The 21024-nt window shown below is 41.4% G+C and overlaps 1 protein-coding gene across 1 annotated transcript in view; it reads left to right on the top strand.

Annotated features, from left to right (window-relative positions):
• NRP2 (neuropilin 2) overlaps nt 1–21024 on the top strand; it is a 123974-nt gene that overhangs the window by 98229 nt on the left and 4721 nt on the right. The window contains exons 13-14 of the mRNA XM_042463439.1: nt 1717–1813; nt 9826–9870. Coding sequence (XP_042319373.1) covers nt 1717–1813; nt 9826–9870 — 142 coding nt within the window. The remainder of the gene's footprint in view (nt 1–1716; nt 1814–9825; nt 9871–21024) is intronic.

Below are 21024 nucleotides of genomic sequence, written 5' to 3'. Positions count from 1 at the left end.
TCCCAGAGAAAGTAAGGATGTAGCTCACATTCAAATCTGTTTTATACCAGCTGAACCATCATAGCTCCCCCTCCCCCCAAGATTTGTTAAAAAATGCAGTATGGTTTGGCATTTTGAATTTTCTTTGGAGAGGTTCTAGCTTCACTTTTACAAAACTACAGCTCCCTGGCTTTCTTGGGAATAGAGAGTGACTGTTAAAACATTTTTAAGTCTGCAATGTGAATAAGCTGGGTTAGGGAAAATACAAGAATCACTCTACATGCAGGCAATGTGATATTCATATTTTCATTACTCCATGCCAGAAGATTATAGTCATCCATATGTGTAGATTTTATAACTTTTCAATATATTTGCAGCCTTTTAAATATATGTTCAGTATGCAATACTTTTTTTTTTTTTGCTCGGAGCATAGAAGAATCTGCACAAAGGTGGCATCACAACCAGTGTGTGTGTGCGCGCGCACGTGCATACCTGCCTGCCTCCAAATCATAGCTTTGAGTATGCTCTCCTGGCCGCATTTCCCCATGGCTTCTCACTTCTCCATATTTTCTTTTCTAGTCCCCATGCTGCTGCTTGTCAGAAAATCTGGCAAAAATGCCAATACTTTGGAAGAAAGCACGGAAATTAAACCTGACAAGCACATTTGCATACATTGCACAGAGTTGCATAATTTAGCTAAGGCATGGAGCTCATTTTGTTTTCATCCAGCATTTGCATTTCCTTGTACCAAAGTGTGGATTGTGTCTCATGTGGTGTTTAAACAGCCGCACTTCTTCATGGCCACTGAGAATATGTAGAGATCGTCAAGACCTCAGGCGAGACATTCTGGGTCATTTGGCAACCATTCTGTCCTTGGAGTACTCACTTGTTTGCCAAAGTCTCTGTGTGAAGTCCCTGAGTGGAGAATGTGTGGGACCAAGTGGCCCTCAACATATTCTGTCTGTCAGGAATAGATCAGCTATTCCTGGGTAACAAAATCAAACATCCCAGGATGATGAGCATCCCAAAGGGAGGAAGCTGCTCTTCTAGCTTATTTAATCAATGAGTCCTATTTGCTGCCCAAACTAGAAAAGAAACAATCCATAGGACTAGTATTGTGTCCTAGAAGGAAGATGAAAAAACAGGCAAGTGGAGGCTGAAATACAATGAATACAAACAGGTGTTCTCTCACTTTGCCCCCACCAAGTTTATATTCAAGGTTCATGCATCTTTGACTGGTTCTTTGGTGAAAACCAGTAAGAAAATTTTGAAATCAAATTAAAATGTAACTGTCATTAGATAGTCAGTCAGTCAGATAGACATATTCTCCTGCATGCTTGTTGGTACTGGACAGAAAGAGAGGAGCTGGTAAGTATATATATGGTTTGTAGATGATGTCTGTTCTCCTCAACCACTTGCAAGTCAAACTGGAAGACGCTGGGAGAGAATCTGAAGGCTGCTGCACAAACAAAGTGTATTTACCCTCCCTTCCTGGCTTCTCTGGTGATGAAGATCAAATAAGCTGTTGTTGGACGTTGTAGAAAATGTTGTGGTTCAGGTGATTTTCTTGACCTACAAATTCCTTTGTCACATGAAGGCAGCCACAATAAGGACAAATACAACCACCTTTTGCTAAAAGCATACCATGCATTTTAACATACTTTCTTTGAAGGGCACAGGGGCGGTTTGGGGATTGTGGAAGTATGACACTCTCTATTCTGTTATATTCATTCCTAGATTGTGTTTGAGGGAATTATAAGCAAAGGACATTCGGGAGAAATTGCCATCAATGATGTCCGGATAGGCACTGATACCTCCTTGGAGAACTGTATGGGTATGTAAATATGCCTCTCATCTGTATCACTTTGACAGTGGAAAGAAAAAACTTATTTTCATGAAGCAGGCTAGTCATGTTTAAAAGGGACCATCTGTATAAAAGGCTTTATTATGATGCCCCATCTTCCACATAACAGACATTGAGGATGTCAGATGAGCGCATGATGAGACAGGTAGCTGGAGTTAGTTGCATGTTTGTGGCTTGTTCTTCCTGGTACCTTTTTTGACACACAAAAACAATGGCATCTCTGTGGTGTCTGTCTGTGGCAAGACACATATAGATGGGCTGCTGATGCAAGCCTTCTTGCTTCATAGTGTAGCCATAACATGGATGCAACTGCAAGTGGCCACTAGCCAGCAGGTGTTTCATGGGGAGCAGTCTTGAGATGATCCTTTCTCCCCCCCCCAAAAAAAAATCTCCAGCCCCTGTTGTGATAATCCATAACTTTTTACCAAAGCAAAATGGTTCTCAGAATACTTTAGGAGCTCTTTAGCACAGAGGAGATGGACAGTGGCTGTGACCAACAGTCCCACTATTTGACATCCCTGCATGAAAGGCATTTACATCCTTTCCAAGCAGTGGAGGAAAATCTTGCATATACAGCCCTAGCATTTTAGGGACAAGGCTAGGCTGGTAGATTTTCTCTAGAATGTTTTGTGTTTTGAGATTTTTCTCTCTTTTACTCTGAGTATGCACTGCAGTGTGTTGTGTTGTGTGTTGAACTGAGACTCTTGAGACCAGGCTTCAAATCCCTGACCAGCCATATAAATCCACTGGGTGACCTTGAGCAAGTCACACTCTCTCACCCCCAGAGGAAACCAAAGGCAAACCTCGTCTAAACCAATCTTGCCAAGAAAACCCCCAATATAAGTTTGCCTTAGAGTTGCCATAAGTTGAAAATGACTTGAAGATACACAAACAAGAAGAAAAAGAAGAAGAGATATAGCAACCACTCTTGCAGCAATACACACATCACTGGCTTTCATTGCAACAGAAGGGGGAGGAGACATGGGGCAGTAGAATTGCCTTATAGTAAAAGCCATTGCAATAGAATTGAGCTTATGTGAGAATAATTTCTGTATAGCAGAGGTCAATGGGTCAGAAAACAACCTTGGCAATCTTCTCTTGGTGTTTTTAAGCAAGCAGAATCCCTTGGTCTCCACTGTAGCAAATATCAGGAATTCTTTTCGTTTTCTCTTTCCTTCTGGAAAGACAGGTACTGAAAGAGTAAAGCATGTCTATGTGATGGCAGGGGATGGCCAAAATTCTAGTCCAAAGATTACTAAGGAAAAATATATGAGAAGAAAAACCAGGCATCAGTTAGTATTACGTGCCTTGCAATAGGACCCTTTTATTAATAAGAAATAATCAGCAGGGAAGTCTTAGAGCATTATTAATAATAACAAAAGAGATTCTTGCTCTGGAATCCATCAGTCTGGGAGCTGGGATGGAAGCCAGATAGGAAACTTTGCTGCAAGCATTGTGAAGTGTTTTGATTTGGGATTTAAAGCCAAAAAAGAAGAAGAAAGAGAAAAAATGTTATATACAAAAATGTTGTTTTTCCTCTGTCATTAGCCTCTCTGTTCATCTGTTACTTTTGTCTGTAGAAGCTGATAAAGAGCTGTAGATTTTATTCAGTTATCTCACTTGTATCCCACCCTTACCCCAGAGATATTGAGGAGGGGATATGACTGGGGCGATCCCCATTTTTATCATCACATTAACTGTGTGATGGAGGTTAGACTGAGAAATGGGGTCAAAGTGGCCCAGGGTCTGTCAGGGACATCAACATTTGAGTAAGGATTTCAGCCTAGGTGTTTCTGAGCAAATCCCAGGACTGCTGTTGAGATTATTGTTGTTGTTGTTGCTGCTGCTGCCACCGCTGTTCTTATTGTTAAAATATTTATGTTCTCCACTCTGTCTAAAGGTACAATAAAATCAACGTTACCAGTTTATAACAGTGTAAATAATAAAAGGCTAAAAACATTAAACAATGTCACCAGTGAAAAGAAGGCAGATTAAAATTGGTTAACATAGTCTAAAACAGTGGTTCTCAACCTTCCTAATGCCATGACCCTTTAATACAATTCCTCATGTTGTGGTGACCCCCAACTATGAAATTATTTGTGTTTCCCAATAGAAATATGTGTTTTCAGTGGTCTTAGGCAACCCCTGTGAAAAGGTCATTCAACCCCCAAAGGGATCACGACTCACAGGTTGTGAACCACTGGTCTAAAACAATTTGAAACCATGTACAGATGTGGTAGGTAAAACCAATTGGGCTCCAAAGTAACAATGTTTTTACTTGACACCAGAATGACAGCCATGTTGGTGTCCTCTGGGCCTTTAATGTTTAGTGTGCCACAGGAGGCTGTCTCTTGCAGCTCAGGTGGAGGAAGACTTCAGGCTTGACAGATCTACTTGGTTTTCTGATAGAAACCTGAGACTTCCCCCACCCCACAGCTGGAGCCTGGTTCGAAAGATGTACACTTGAGCCCAGGAATTTGTTTTCAGTACTTGAACTGATCTTATTCAATACAAATGTCTGCTCTTCTTTTACCTTACACTTTCCCAATTTCAGCAGTATAATGTAGGAGGTGAGTCATGTTGTGGCTGCTGTTGTTAAACAGTTGAAACTCAGAAATGGTTACTTTCACTTCAGATCACCTAGAAACCTACTTACAACTTTCAGTGTATCTTTTGCACGTCTTGCCTATGGATTCAGCTTCAATATGCTCACTGATGTGCTATCAGTGTCTCATAGCAGACACTGGTTTAATACAGAAACAGCATCCATGAAATCAGGTGGAAAGGGGAGATAGAGTTGGGTGTAATCAGCATGCTGGTGACACCACACCCCAAAACTCCAGATAACCTCTCCCTGCAGTTTCATATAGATGCTAAATAACATGAAGGATGGAAAAGAACCCCAAGGGTCTCCACAGGCCAATAACCAAGGAGTTGAACAGGAGCCCCCCAACTCCACCCTATGAGTTCATCCCTCCATGAATAGCAGTGCTCCCAAGTCCCATCTCAGAGAGGAAACCCAGAAGTATATCATAGTCAGTGGTACTGAAAGACACTGAAAGGTCCAGCAGAACCAACACTCCCCCTCTTTGGTGTTGGAAAATTGCTTATGGTTTTGGATATTTGTAGTTAAGAAAGTTTAGCACCAGCAGCAGCACCAACAACAAGCATATACTCCACAGGTGTTTGGTAAAAATCTACAGGATCTGAGCTTCTGACAGATAATTAGAATACATTGGTAGATAAAAAGAAACTTACTTTATTGCTACATTTAGATTCAACAAAAATAACTACGGTAATCGGTAGAGAAAACTATACTTGGTAGAAGAGTCCCTAGAGCTGACTCTCATGTGTGTAAGTAAGTAAGAAGAAACATCTTTAGTAGCATAACCTGGTTTCTGCTTCCATGCTTGGTGACAGCAGAGAGAGGAAGAGAACTTTACTGACCCCCAGAAAAGGTCAGGGAGGGTATGGGAAGTGACTTCTTCACAAGCAACACTGACCAAATGTCCATAGAGATGTACAGTGTTCCTACATAGAAGGCGCACACCTTATCAAGGAAAGAAAACATAGATCTACAAAACAAGCATTGATGCTAATACTCCAACATCTAGTTCCTCTCTTACGTCATCTACCAAGGCAACCAGAGTTGTTTCTGTCCCACAGACAGGCCTGAAGCCAATGCTGGTTCCACCAGCATGATGCCTGTTAGTGTGGATTTTAATAGCACAGCAGCATGTCAACATTGAAGGAGCAGTTGGAAATGGGTCCTGCAAATTACTCTTGTTCTGCTGTTGCCAGGAGCCCATGAAACAAGGTTAGCTCCTGTCCCACTCATACCAGGCCAATTGTGACAAGCAGTGGCATCCTTCCCATTGACCAGGCTGGAATTGGTTTACAGCCGACACCAGCCAAATCTAGCAACCCAAAAAGCTGGGACAGAAGATGAGGGCTGCAGTGCTTGTCCTCTTCAGACTGTGTTATATACTCTTTAGCAGTTTATCAAGGTGATGCTCAATAATACCCACTATTTTAGCCATGGCTACTCTAGGAACAGAGCCTGCCATGTTGTTTTTCTGTATTTCTGAATATTCTTTGAACTGTGCTGGCTACCTACCTAGGGGCCGTTTAATTTGTTAATGCTTCATATGGTAAAATATTATCTGCCACTGTTTGACAAACAGTTTTAATCTCCCTGTTTCCACAACATAACACCACCCCCTGTGATACTAATAACAGTTCCCCATCATTTGACAATATTTTTGAAGGGGAGAAGCCCCCCTAAAACGAACAGAACAAAAACAATCTCAGTTTGTATAAATGCTTGTGCAGAGATGTTTAAATATAGTCACTGGTGGTTGAGGAGTCAAAACTACTAGCAAACCCAAGAACACTGGCCCACTTCAGATAAACAGATATGCAGTAAATGTCCATGCAATAGCTCAGTGAGGGCTCTTTTGCATTGCAAAAACAAATCAGTTTGACTCCTCTTTAACTGTCTTTTGCTCCTCTCTGTGATTTGGTGAGGTATTCAGCCTGGTCTGTCAGAGAGCTGTGGAGCCTCACCAAACTATAAATATCAGGATTCTGTAGGACAGAATTATGACAGTTAAAGTGGTTTCAAGCAACTTTATTTCTGCAGTATGGATACATCCTAAGAGGACCAATCCTTTGCGTGCATAAAGGTCCAGGTTCAATTCTTGGTGTCTCTAGTCAAAGGATCAGGGTGAAAGACCTCTGCCTTAGACCCCAGAGGATGACTGTCCATCCAAGTATATGATACTGGGCTAAATGAATAACCTAATCTAGGGAAAGACATCTCAAGGTCTAATAGCCACAGCTCTTCAGGGTTTCACCCTAGAACAGGTCGGAAATAAGTATGATTGCTGTTGAACATATGCAGAGTCTCTTTCCCTCTCGACTGTATAATTGCAGTGTAACTGGGGGATTGTGGGGAGGAAAGCATGTGATCTCCAGGCAAGTGTGGGGTGCAGAAATTCTCACTGTTAGCTATTAGGTACTTAAAATAGCACCACTATTAGAAATGTTTCAGGACAGTTCTGCACTTCACATAAAAGATGTAAGTGTTGAGGATAGATTAGGGTTTACAGCCATGAACAACAAGGTGTGTTTCCTTTAATACATGTTTATGCACAGCTGGGAACCTGTTTAACATTCCCCAGTGCATGCACATTTAAAGATGTGAATACAACAGCCACACTGACATGTTTGCTGCAGAAAAGGCTAGTGTTGCACTTGTATACCCATGACTGTTACATGCTTGGTGTGTAACATAATAGAGCTCCTTGAGGAACAAAATAGATGTGAGAGAAGCACTTTCATGGTTTGATGCTGTGTTGTTGTTGTTGTTGTTGTTTTAATGTAAAAGCAGCTAGGGAGATTTCAGACTGAGGTCATGGCATTGGACTAGTAGGTGAGGCTTGAATTGTTTTCCTTCTGCCAGTTTGTTTCTGATACAAGCTACCCCAACTGGAGTTCCTGTTTTCCAGTGGAAATAGTAGTAGGATTTTGGAAAATGCTAAGCTCAAGTACTGGGCTGTGAAGTGAGGTCTTCTGATGAATCATTCAGTGTATGATATAATAAAAGGGTACTTTCATATCATGTATAAAAAAAAACCCCACGGCCCTTAGGAATATAAAAGAGGGAGAAGCGACTGAAGTAGCAAGCTTGTGTTTTAAAATTGTAATTTAGAGAAGTAATCAAATTCCTTTTCAACTTGAGGAAAGGATGTAATAACTCATAATACTATCATTTTTCCCTTTTGACAAATCTGTCACCTGCTTTCTGAGACAGGGTGACTGCCATCGAGCCAAGAGACTCCCATGCTCAGGCAAAATACAGAACCTTTAAAAAAAATCATGAAAAAAATTAAAAATCTGAAAGGCTTTTCCTTTTTTCTAAACAGTAAACCAGACTGAACATTACTTTTCTTTTTCATTTATTTGTAACAGATTATTCTTCCTTAAAAAGGGAGAGAGGGCTATATTTTTTTAATCTTTCTTCCTAGTTGTGGAAACCTATACAATTTGGGAAGGTGAAGAGAGAATGGCTGAGACTGGAGAAAGTGTAGATGGAAGAAACTTTGGCGCATTACAGACGCGCCGAAGGGGCGTACTAGGGTTGAGAATGGGCGTCCCTTTCGGACGCCCCTCAACCCTAGTACGGACTGAGTCCATACAAAATGGCAGCTCCCATCCACATGGGGGCCGCCATTTTGACATCGCAGAGCCGCGCGATTTGGCCGCTGCGGTTCCCGGATGCAGCAACCAGCAGCTGCGCCAGACCGCCTGTTTTGGGCGGCCTGTAATGCACCTTTGGGTCCCATGTTAGGGGAAAGGGTGGAATATTAAAAAAAAATTAATGACTGTAACATATCATGGCACTTTGGCCCTAACTGGGAAATTGGGATGAGTTTTCTCCAGTTTGAATAGCTGTATACTTGCTCATCACAGACTGTGTGAAATACATAAGAAGGAAAGGCAAGAGTTTTTATTACCTACAAGTCTATGCATCAACTGGAGCTGATAGCATACACTCAGGAGTCCGTATGCAGACATGTCTCAACTTGAGTGCATTTTCCCCCTTGACTGTAAAGTCTATCTTTACAGCTCTGCCTCAGTGATGCAGGAAAATCTATACACATTCATGGAGTTCCTGACATAACACTGTAAGTGGTGTTGATTCCAGTGCCTGAAAAGAAAAGAAAAGGCAAGAAAAACCAGAAATCCTCAGTACTTTAAGCATCTCTGAGACATATTAGCCATTCTGCTGTTAAAAACCTCCTGTTGCTCTTAGAAAGCATTTCCTGGTGTTCCTCATAAATTGGTAATATTGGCTTGAATACTGTTGGTAGTCCTAATAAGAGCAGACCTGTTGAATCATAAGTGCTCCCTCACCATTCAGCAAATTACTACTGTAGTTGGAATTATCAATAGGATTCAAGCCATTATCTCTTTAAAAGAATTTAAAATAATGGAAAAATCTTTTTACCCCCTTCTTTATGGAAATCTTTCAGAAAGAGCTGGATCTTACTCTGCTCTCCCCTTCCACTTAGGAACTACTTATGACCACATGTGTCTCCCCTCCAATGTTCTTCTCTTTTTAAAAACCTAAAGCAACCACTTAGTCTGCAGTCTTCAAAGAAGTTGTGGGTGGTGTGGGGGTGTCATTCTAACACTTTCTTGTTTAATGTACACAAAACTTACTTGCACCATTTAACTTATGTCAAGAATAGGCATTGTTGCATATGTTCACCATTGGGACAGTGCAACAGCAGATCAAGAGCTAAGAGCATTGCTCACTTCAGCGTCTGAGTACTGTGATCCATCACTTCCTAAAGTCTATGTAGTTAAACCCCATCTATCTCCTGGGGATACTAGAAAGCATGCATTGGATTGCCAGTGCAACTTGATGTAAGTGGGTCGAGAGATGGGTGGATTTCTCAGGACCACACAATAAGCTTTCGATCCAAACACTAGTCAACTGAAATTATACTGACTATGCCAAAAACAAGATACGGGGAATTGTTTCAGTTCCTCATTTGTAAGTTTCACTTAAATTAATTTCATTAAATTATCTTTGGGAAGAATAAATAAGCATCTTGCCATCATTTTGGACTCCCAAATGTCTAGGGAATGACTACTCGGAAACATGCTTCCATGACAGTTATTGTGGAGTGGGGGAGATGCAATGCTGAGTACATTTGTTAGAGAATAAGGCCTCAGAGCAGCATTACATTTAAGTAGCCATGCTTAGGATTGCACTGTCAGTTGTTTAGGATTGCACTGTCACCAAATGGGGGCAATAAAATAATTGACTTTCAGTTTGGGACAAGCTAAACAAAGATGTTCTATGGGTTTGCACATGTCTGCATAATCACCACAGTCTAAGAGATCTTGAAGATCTATAATTTGCTGTTTTGGAGGTAACTAAATTCCAACTCTTTTTTTTTTCTTTACAGAACCTATTGCAGCTTTTCCCGGTGAACACACATATGAAATTTCAGGTAAAAATGCATTTATTCTAGCAGTTTTTGTTACTGCATGAATTAATTTATGATTTTTTAACATTTTTAATTTTTTTTAAACGTGAATGTGTGTGCAAAGAAAAAAAAGAAAAAGACTAACACATGACTGCTGCTATGCAAGCTGTTTAAATTTGCAATATGCCTTTAACATCAGCAGGTGGCACTAGACAAGATGTGGTCCCTGGATGAGAGGGTTAAAAACATAGTGCAGTCCTTTGTAAATTAAAAAAGAAAAAAGAAAAGGTTTTGAAAAGTAACCTTTCCTGAAATAGTTTTCAGCTGCTTGAAAATTTCTTTTAAAACTGTTCAAGTTTCTGTGTTAATCAAGTAATCAAAACAGCTGTGCCTACAGAGTAGGAGCTAATTTTTCAGTAGTGTCAAAGGAAGCAACAAGTAATTTCAACAATTTTCTTCTTGCAACAAGAAAGTATTTGAAAACTCTGCAGTTTCCAAAGACTAGTTGCAATTTAGGGCCTGTTCTGTGCAAAACTCACACATGGGGTTTTGTGGTGCAGAAAGCAGCATTTTCTAAGCAGGAAATAGCATTTTCTGTGCTGTTTCCTGTGCAGAAAATGTTATACCTTGGAAATTGCTTCTTTGTGTGTGTCTGTGTGTGCCCACATGCATGAGGCAGCATTTCTGCACAGGAAACAGAAAAGGCTGTCTTCCACATAAAAAGCCTATGTGCAAATTTGGCGCAGAATAAGCCCTGAGTTGTGAAGCTTAGGATTCTCCAGCTAAGGGTTTCATAATATGAGAAACACATTCTCTGACAATTTTCCAAACTTTTTTGGATATTCGTTCCATCCCTATTATAGAGGCCAACCTATCCTCTCCTGTAGGATGCCCTATGCACTGTAACGTTCTGTGGGGGTTGAACAAATTGACTTGGCAAGCACAGACATCATATCAACCTGGGTTTCATCTTTCTGCTTTGTATGAGAAGCTTAACACACATGCATACGTATACACACATATATGGGTTGCTCTAATGCCTCTACTAGCTGTTTGAGAGGCAAAATTTCAAGCGGTGCATTTTCTCCCACCCTCTTATGTCTCCACATTGAGAAATGCTTCATGCATTGTATTTGTGCCTGTGATGCAGATGTTGAAGGCACCAGTATTCTGCAAAAAGGTAGCCATCTATTCAGAGTTCACAGACTGCCTTTTGTTACTCTGCAGTTCGTCAACTATGTAGCTTCAATCAAGGGGTGAGGTGGTCCTACCAGATATTCTTGGACTGCGTTGCTCAGCATTTTTCACTGTGGCTATAGTGGTTAGGGCTGTTGGGAATTGAAGTCCAATCACACTTAGTTTCCCATCCCTGCTTTATCAGGTGAGGAGTGGCCATCTTGTTTTTATTTAAATCGGAAGAGCTAGAGCAAAGCTCTTGGTTTCCTGACCACACCTCTCATTTCATTTTGGCTTAGAGCCCAGTCAAAAGTCTTTTATAATTAGTGGCTCAAAAATAATATTAGAACATTAGAATATTACTGTAAAGCTACCCCCAGACCTAGTAGGATTTAGGCCAACTAATAATAGAGATAAATAAGGATGCAGATGAACTCCTCTGCCTTTGCACTGCCTAGGGAGGAGCAGTGAAGCTTTGAGATGTAAGATTGGGGAAATAATGGCAGCCATGGAGAAGCTTAACCCAAAAATCAGGCACAAATTAGAAGTGCAGTGAGGTGGGAATGATGAATATTTCTTGTGGAGTTTTTTTTTCCTTTTCAACCCACAAATGCCAAAGCAAGGGCTGTGCCAGGACTTTTTGGAGAGGGACCATGATGGGGAGGAGGGACTGAAAAATGCAGGAACGACTGTCACCCTGAATTTGAAGGTTGACATTTAGTAAAAGAGAAGCAGGGTGAAATGGTGCATTTAATAGCTTAATGCTGGCCTGAAGAAAAGAAAATGGGATGCCTCGAGTTGATAAAACCTGTAGAGGGAAACAAAAGAGGAGAGGAATTCAGAGAGAGAGAGACTGTCCTCCTCATTAAACTTGTTTCTGAGTCACTGGAGATGCTCTGGGGTGGGGAGAAGAGCCAGGCAGCTCCTTTCTATCTAGAGTGATTTTTAATTTTGTTACATTGTGTAATGCTTTCTGCCTTTCACCTGTGGGATGGAAAACCTCAGTGTAGCAAAAAGCAGGAAGCATCAGTTTCCTAAAGCTTTCTGCTTATATTAAATCATTCTCTTTCTATTTATTAGTGGATAGGCTGAGTTTCCTCGAGCCATCTCTCAAGCTTTTGCTGACATATGGCAGAAACTGCTGGCTTTAACTTCCACAAGAGATGAATTTTCAGATGGGAAAAGTTGGTGTCTCTGTGAAAAATAGTTAGCAAAAGTCCTCTGGCGTTAAAACGAAAAGGCGTGGAGATAATCCATTGTAGCTAAGGGTGAAAGGTACACTGATATCTATAAAATTATGCTTCGCCCTGAAGTTAAACGGCTGAAGTTGTGTAGCAATTTAACCGTGCTTCTTTTAATCACATTGGTTATTTTTCTGACTGAAAAGTAGCCTAAAAGTTCAATCCTAAGTTTTTCTACATTGAAACAAGCATCACCAACTCCTGCTGATATTTCAGAGATGCAGCATGGGCATTATAAATATACATATAGAACATTTTTTATCTTTATTGATTAATGGCAAATAGCTAAGCTGTCCTGTGTTGTGATAGTTGCACTGAACATGCGCATAATAGTACAATTGCACTTGAAATCCGGCTGTACAGATCCCCCTTCTCAAGCCCTTTCTATATTTGCTGTGTTTATGCTAAAGGTGGAACTCTTTCTGCATTTGTTGCCTCTCTTTCCACTGCCTTTATGTATCTCAGAGCCCATTCACACTACAGAATTATTATTTCACTTTAAATTGCCATGGTTCCATCCTATGGAATCCTGGGATTTGTAGTTTGATGAAGCTCTAGAATGCTAGCAGTTACAGTAGAATCACTATAAATCTGTAGTGTGAATCAGTGTGGAAATCAGAGACACATCAAAGGGAAGATTAAGAATCTCACTGCCCATATTAAGCAGAGTTGTTGGGGTTATTGGTAGATGCTACTAAAATTTGTATTCGCAAGTGTTTGGCAGGTTTTTTGCTTTGTTTTTTTCAGCAAAGATTCTCAGATGTGGCAAGGAACTGATCCAGATAGCAGCACTGTTGATCATGAATGCCCTGGTCATTTAGTATGATCATGGTAGAGGCAATGCATGGACTGCTTCTTGCATTGAAGCATCAAGAAGGCAGTAGCTGCACTGGTGCATGCATTGCTCCTGTCCTAGGTACATCTGTCAGGGATATAGCTTTTTGCAGAGGTATTGATAAACAGTAGAATTCTGCTTCAGACATACCCCTTGCCTTCTTTCCCCACAAGCTGGGGAAAAAAACAGCTGAGAAAATGGTCCGAGGTACAATTCTGTCACCTTTATATTCTAAATAATACCATGATCTCACCCCTGTTCCTCATAAATGCCTTGCTATGAAGAAGAGAGGGAGGGGTTCACTTTAAATCTCTGCATTTAATGCTGACATACTTACAAACTCCATCTGAAGAAACTTGCCAAGATAGCCCTATGATAGATTCACTTTAGGGTCACCATAAGTCAACAATGACTTGAAGGCACACAATAACAACACCTACATACAATTGTAGACTAGTTCTTGCTGTGATGGCAAACCATTATCTTGATTGCATCCCTTCAAACTTATAAATGCTTGCTGTCTGTATTTACAGAGAAAACAACAACAGCACAAATGTCAGGAAATGGGATTCTAACCCTGTTTAATCCATGGTCTTGTAAGGGAAGTCATTTATTTGCTTGTAATGGAGTATTCAGCCATATAAACCTGGCTTTCAGTCTGAAATGATACGCACAAGTCCAGAGTGTAAGGGCCAGTGTGCATTTTAGCTTGTGTTTACCAAGCCCTTTCATTGGGTAGTCCTTGCTTTTTGAATAAAAAGCTAGGCAAATGCAAAAGTAAACAGAAAACACCAGCATAGCCTTGCATTTATAGAAACTAGAGTTTTGGGAACTCTGTCTTAAAAGTAATTTTGTTGAACATATGAGATTGTATATGGCCTGAGGGGTTGATTTTATGAGACTAGCTGGATGTGCTTTCGCTCCGGTGTGTTTACTGCATGAAGCACCTTAACCTGACAGGAATCCAGGCAGTGCTGTATTCCACATCAGCAGAGCTTTGAGCGCTTCATATGCAGTGCCTTACATGCTGCAACTGAAGGACACTGGATGACTTCCACAGGCCATTTCCATGTCACAAAAGATCATGCATACATTTTGACAGAGGAATCAAATTGCCAGGCTGCATCAAAGATTTCCCTCCTCCCATCCCCCATACCTTTAAGCCTGCCAGAGAATCAGGAGACAAAACTGCCATGATTCCCAGACCCTCCCTCCTGTCATTCCTCACCTGTTCTCCTCCTATGCATGGGTCCCATTTCATAGCAATATTCCAGGTGTGCTGCACAGCAGAGGTGGTGGGGGGGGACACATGGAACAAACTTTAGCTGCCTATGCTCCTGAGTCACTGCCAAATTTCAAAGCACAGGGGCAATTTCCAGACATTTTCAATATAAGGTATGTTTCCCACATCATATAGTGATAAACATGTCACAGGAATTTTCATATTCCTGTTCATTGTTCTATATTGGTTCTTTGCATAATGAGATATACAGTCATCCTCCAAGTCCGCAGACTTGAGATCTGTGGACTTGGATATCCACGGAGGGGCGACTGGAGGAGCAAAGTTTGGGAATCACTGCTCTAGATGTCTCTGCCGAGGAAGGGGAACAGCCCACACAAAAAAAAATACAGTATAAGCAGGAGAAATACATATTTCAAACCACCCTAACAAGACTGTCTCTACCATTAGCAGAGTGAGAAAATCTGAGGAAGCAGATTTGGAGTTTCATAAAAGAGCAACAGATGGTTACATCTTTAATTCATTTGTGTTGTGTTGGTTTGGCTGGGAAGGTAGGGAGGCACTTGGGAGATTTCTTGTCTCCTGTGCCAAAATGATTGGCTGTCTTTAGGTGCTCTGTACCTTAACTTAAGTAGATGGAGGAGACATGCTCACTCAGGCAAGAAAATGTTTTGAGCCACTCTTACTACCTAAGAAACATCAGTTGTTGGAACAGATTTGTTAGATATCATCAGTCACCACAGCTGACTCTGAAGAAGTGTAAGATAGGAATTGGGGCAGATTGTAGCATGATCATTGCACTAGAAGTTCTAGAATTTATATTATATACATCCTGGAATGAGAGAAACAGGACCTGACGTGGCTGAGCAAGGTTTGAAAAAATACTTGAAATAGAAGGAACAATCTCTGTGTATTTGAGCAACTAATATATACAAAAATATATACCAGCTGATACCATCTTCAAAAAATGACAAATAGGAAAAGAACACATGTAACTTTAGGTTCTGCCCAATATTGTATACGAGAAGGTTGTCCATCAGTTGCAGAACTTCCTCTTCTTCTCTTGCCAGAATGTTCTCTAAAGCTACTCCAGAGAGCTAATTTGGAACTATTCTGTCTTTTTGGTTGGTTGATTGATAGACAAAATTGCACACATCCCTTCATCTAAAGAAAAGACTGTGGTACAAATATGGACCACCAATCCCTGTAGCATTTGCAGGATCAGTGTGTTGTTCAGTGGGGGGGAAATATGCAGTGGCAGCAAAATACAGTAAAATTCACAAGCAGCTCCAAAGCATAAAATACTGGGGTTTTGTGGGTTTTTCGGGCTATGTGGCCATGTTCTAGATGTTTATTCCTGATGTTTTGCCAGCATCTGTGGCTGGAATCGTCAGAGAATGCTGGCATGGAAGTGAGTGGGGTATATATATACTGTTTGACTCTAGATTGAGAGGAGTGATTTACATGTTAATCTGTGCACACAACCTAGAGTCACACAGTGTGTGTGTGTGGGGGGGGGTGTACACATATACACCACCCACTCATTTCCATGCCAGCATTGTCTGAAGATGCTAGCAACAGATACTGGCAAAACAGGAATAAACTTTTCTAGAACATGGCCACATAGCCCGAAAAACCCACAAAAAAACTATGGATGTCAGTCATGAAAGCCTTAGACTTCACACAAAATACTGGCTTCATTTATCAGGCAAAGATGTTTAAAATCATATAGGAGAATCATGATGACCATGTTAAAGTCTCAGGTTTAACATTCTGTTTGAAGCGTTGTTAGTTAAGATGGTACTAAGGGATTTCAGTGCAAGCAGAGGCCACTCCGTTTATTAGCCATGTGAGGACTAGTGAGAAAGAGCAAGAAAAGACAGGCAATAAATTTTCAACTCCTGTTGGCAACAGAAAACTAACCTCTTGAGATCCAGCTGACCCTGTCCTGTGTGAAGCTAATGTCTCCTTTCTTAGACAGACAACATTCAATTTCTCAATTTCCCTATGGTGTCACATCTGGAAAACATTTTATTGTGCTATATAGGTAAAACTTGCCAAATTGTAGTCCAGTGAAAAAGTTCAGTCGTAGCCCACCTAACATAGAATTTAATTAGTAAAGTCTCCGGTATCCTCCCCTCCAATCTGTCTTGGGATCTCACAAAGTGTTAAACTGTTCCTTTCCTTGATAGATTCAGAAGGCCATATTTTTCAGTTGAAACCCCTCTCTCCTTCAGCTGAGTCAAGCATTACATATGTTGTTCTAGTTTTTAAAATATGCAATTAGACATAATCCTGTTCCTCTGGTATCTGCAATACTATGTGTGATGGGGGGAAGGGCGGCACCCCTCCAAGGAATGTCTGTTTACAATCCAGCACAAGCTTGCGTGGGCTTTGGATAGATTCCCCCCCCCCCCGCATTCTTTTAATCAGTATGGATTCACCCATGTCCTCTGCACTTCACTCTTGGTGTAATGCTGAATTGCACTATCTGAGAATCCAGACCTTGAAGTGCCAGTGACTTAGCTACAAGTGGCTGGTGATTAAACTGTCATTTGTGTTTTTCATTCCTCTGCTGCCTGGGTGGCAAAGCAGGGAGATCAACTGGAGATATTTACATCATTTGTCACTGTGCAGGACAGTTTGTACTTGCTCAGCTTCCCAAAGGAGATGGGCAGCTTTATTACTTCAGTGTTGTTTTATGGGCTGTTCTGTAAACTTTTTTTGTCTCTGTGTTTGAAACAAGGCACCATTTGGGCTGGAGAATTAAACAAACCTTTTGCTTGGGATACATTTGGGAAGGAAAACCTAGGCAGACAGCAAGGGTGCTTGAGGGTGAGGCTGATCAGAAAGGATATGAATTTACATTGCCTACTACACCTCTTCCTAACAGTCTTTATTGCAAAGATATAATTGCTAAGAATTTGCACCTTCCCATTATCTCAGGCATCAGGTATGTAGGAGATGTTGGGTGCAGATGGTATGTTGGGTGGCCTTGAAAAACAGCCAATAACACTTCCCTCACTCTCTATCATGATCGGACTGCCTCCTGTATTTATGGCCAAACAGTGACCAGCCTGACAGTACACCCTGAAGGGATGGCACTCTAAAATTCTGAGCAGCTCTGGACCAAGTAGCATAGCTTCTGATAATGATCCAGGATTTAACAATCAGGAACTCCCTCAAATGGAGCCCCTCAAACCAAAACTACCAGAGAAGGCATCGCTCTCAACCAGAAATCCCTGAAAAACAAGTCTGTCTGTTTCATACACACATGGAGCCATACCAATCCTAAGGACTCTCCACTGTCCAGTCCTCATCTTGTGAAGCCCATGTACCCAGCAAGACCTGGCTGAGGAATGAAAATATGAAAAGCCCCAGGCATGCACACTACCCTTTTCAATCTCTTCCTGCATCCCAGAGATGGGATGCAGGAAGAGATGGGTAGGCTGGCCAGAGAAGGAAATAAAGGGTCACTGTGACTCCAGATTCCACTGGAGCAAGTTGCCAGCCCAGAACTGGGCAGTCTCCCAGCTGGTTGATTCACTGTGGCCCTTTGATTAGGCAATCCCTCATTCCCCACTCCTCCACTTGCTTCAGGATAAGATAACCTGGCTGAGTCATCTGGCGCTTCTGTTGCTGCATAGCTTCCTAGAAGTATAACCACCCCATGTACCTACTATGTGGGATGGTTATACTTCCACAAGACCCTGCAGTGACAGAAGTACTTGGTGACTCAACCAGGTTGTTTTATCACTTACTGTGATCTGGAGAGATTTGTCAGGGATAGTGGAGAATGGAAGTAAATGGCATTTGATTCTTCCCAGCTATACAGATCCACCCAGAATTTCCAATAAAAATGCAAGCTAAAATACTTATTAATACAGTGGGAGGAAGAGGAGAGGGATGGAGAAAACAGACATTCTTGAGGGAAATGAAAGCTAGCCCACCCTGAGCCCATGTTATTTGAGACACAATGAGCCTCTTTACAGAACTATCTAGGGTAAGAGAGGAGGAAAAGGACCAAACTTTCTGCTACTGAGTATTGTATGCGGATGAAAGATGAGGATGGGCAGCAATAGAGCACCTCTCTCTTCTCAGCGTTCTATATTGTCTTGGTTGGGGTAGAAGAAAGCTCCTGCAAGCTGATACTTGTTAAAGAAAGCCTTAATGTTGAACGCTCTTTAGTTATGTCTGGAACAGGTTCGGTGGAGGGTTCGATGCATCTGGGTCATTCCACTTTGCTTCTTAGGGGTCATCTCTGGTAGTTTCTGGTGGAGGGCAATAAGAAAGGTCACCTTTCCATTACCCTCTCCAATAAATGGCCTCTCAATGGAAATGGGAGGTCATGCTGATGGCTGTGATGGTGGCTTCTAGCTCACTTATGCGAGGAGGGATTATACAAATTGAATTGTTCTTTCTTCTCTCACACAAATGCCTGAGTGGATGCTTATTTTTTTCTTCCTAGAGAGGCATGGGCTCTGGATGTTATTTAAAACCTTTTTATGGGCCCCACCAGAATGGATTGCTGAGTTTATAGTTGTGCATAATCTTTCTGTCTGTTTTGGTTTTCCCTAAAGTATAAAACATACACAGAAATAGTTGCCACACAGCAACTAACTACCGCCAGTAGCAAATGGACCCAGAAGCAAGACATTTGAGGGAACTATATATTTTGCAAGTATAGAAGTAGGGTGGGTGAGAGTTGTCCTATGACCCACCCATGTAGAAAGAGTGAGCCACTTTTAGAAACATGTCAAGGTCCTCCTGACTTCATATTACTTAACCTTTACCTGAAATGGGCTAGAGATGGTGAGGACAGCTTGCCAGTAATACAGCTACATATGTTTCACACTTTGTGAGCACATATGAAAAACAGGAAGTATGAAAAGCCCAGAACATACGCCTTTCTGATTAAAACAGGGCATAAAACAGTGGGAAGTTATGTTTGGCTTGTTCATGTTTCTCTCCTGTTATCTGTCTGTGTACGTATATCTGATTTTTACCATGTGTACATGTGTCTGATTTTTACTATGAAAGGGGTGAGGAGATCTTCCTCCACCAGCCGCACCACCAAAGGTCTGCTCAGTTGCTTCAAGCTCTTTCTCCTTCAAAATGGTTTCTGTTCTGGTATCACAGCTTAGGGGGAAAGATCCTGGAGTAGATTTAGTGGTAGAGGTGGGAGATTCAGATCCATCAAGTGGTAGGGCCATTTTGTTTGTTAAAATGACAGCTATAACACATTTAACAAAGAAGTAAATTTGTTCCTTACTTCTTGAACAGAAAAATTTGTACCAGTGATAGAAATCTCCTCAAAATGTCACAAGGTAGTATTTTTTTAGTCCCAAGGAATCTACAAAGAAAGTAAAGAGTTATTGTTGCCCACACATACAAGATGTGTTTCTACCTTGTGAGGAAAGGACCACAACAATGTCCTTGTTAGTACCAACAATAACGTATTGCAAGTGATGCCATATTTTATTACTTGACACTGTGGACATGCACTGCATTGGCCTAAGAGCACTGGCATAGATGCTGGCAGCAGCAGGGGAAAAAAGGCCCATGATCATGGTGGCCCTAAAGGAAGTGAGGCATTGAAAAAGCATGCTGCTTGGAGCTTCAGATTTTGGGCTGAATTCTGTCAGTAGTCCTAACTAGAATAAAACCCAGTAAATCAATTGTTGAATAGTGAGTCATCACTTACAATTCAGTGGGTCTGCTTTGATTGGCACTACCTGAATTCTGTCTGTCCTCCCTTGTCACCACTACATGAACCTAAAAAAGGGCAATTGCAAGTTAGGCAACTGCACCAGCAGGATTCTAGCCGATGTCTAACCATGGTTTATTGGTAGTATATGAATGAAAAGTGAAAAGCTGAAAACATATGTGGTTCCTCCTCCACCTCACACAAAATACTTTCTTGTGTGTGCAAGCTAGTTCACTGTTTTATCTCAACTGGCAAACTATAATTTTTATGTGCTTTGGAAACAGGTTTGATCTTGCAAGGGGACCTTGTAGCATCTTTGAGACTAACTGAAAGAAAGAAACCGGTAGCGTGAGCTTTCGTAGACTTGAGCTTACTTCCTCAGATGCATGGGGTGGAGTGGAGGGTCCACAGACAGACCTCTATAAGCTGGTTGTGTGTGAGAATGGCAATTAAAATTCAAACCCTTGAGGGTATGGAGATGATACCCTCTCCAAGTTCAGGTTTAAGGATGGGCATTGGGAGACAAAGGCAGGAGGATGGATGTTGCCTAAAGCCAAAGAGAGGAGATAACCATATGGATGAGTAGTGGAATGTAATGTGGAAACCAGAGAGGAGATAGGATGAATTGGTCAAAGGTGCCCTTACGAGGATGGAGAGGTTATATAGTGTTGAAATTGTGTAGTATGCCAGGAAACCATTTTGATCTTGATTTGTGATCCTTGATGAGTTGAAGTCTAAAAGCACTTAATGTTCCGCAAAAAAAGGAGAGATGATCAAGCTAGATTACACCTCATCTGGAGAACTAAGGCCTGTTACAGACAGGCCAAAATAAAGCTGCTTCGAGTCACTTTGGAGGTATGGTATTTCAATGATGCATGAGTCCTAAGAGTCCAAAAGCCACACCAAAGCTGCACTCAAGTCCTTAGGACTGGAGCGTGGCTTTGGTGCGGCTTTTGGACTCTTAGGACGCATGCATCAT

This window comes from Sceloporus undulatus, chromosome 1, assembly GCF_019175285.1.
Source record: "Sceloporus undulatus isolate JIND9_A2432 ecotype Alabama chromosome 1, SceUnd_v1.1, whole genome shotgun sequence".
Taxonomy (NCBI): domain Eukaryota; kingdom Metazoa; phylum Chordata; class Lepidosauria; order Squamata; family Phrynosomatidae; genus Sceloporus; species Sceloporus undulatus.
Note: the sequence above shows the minus strand (reverse complement) of the source record. Positions and strands in the feature narration are given on the sequence as shown.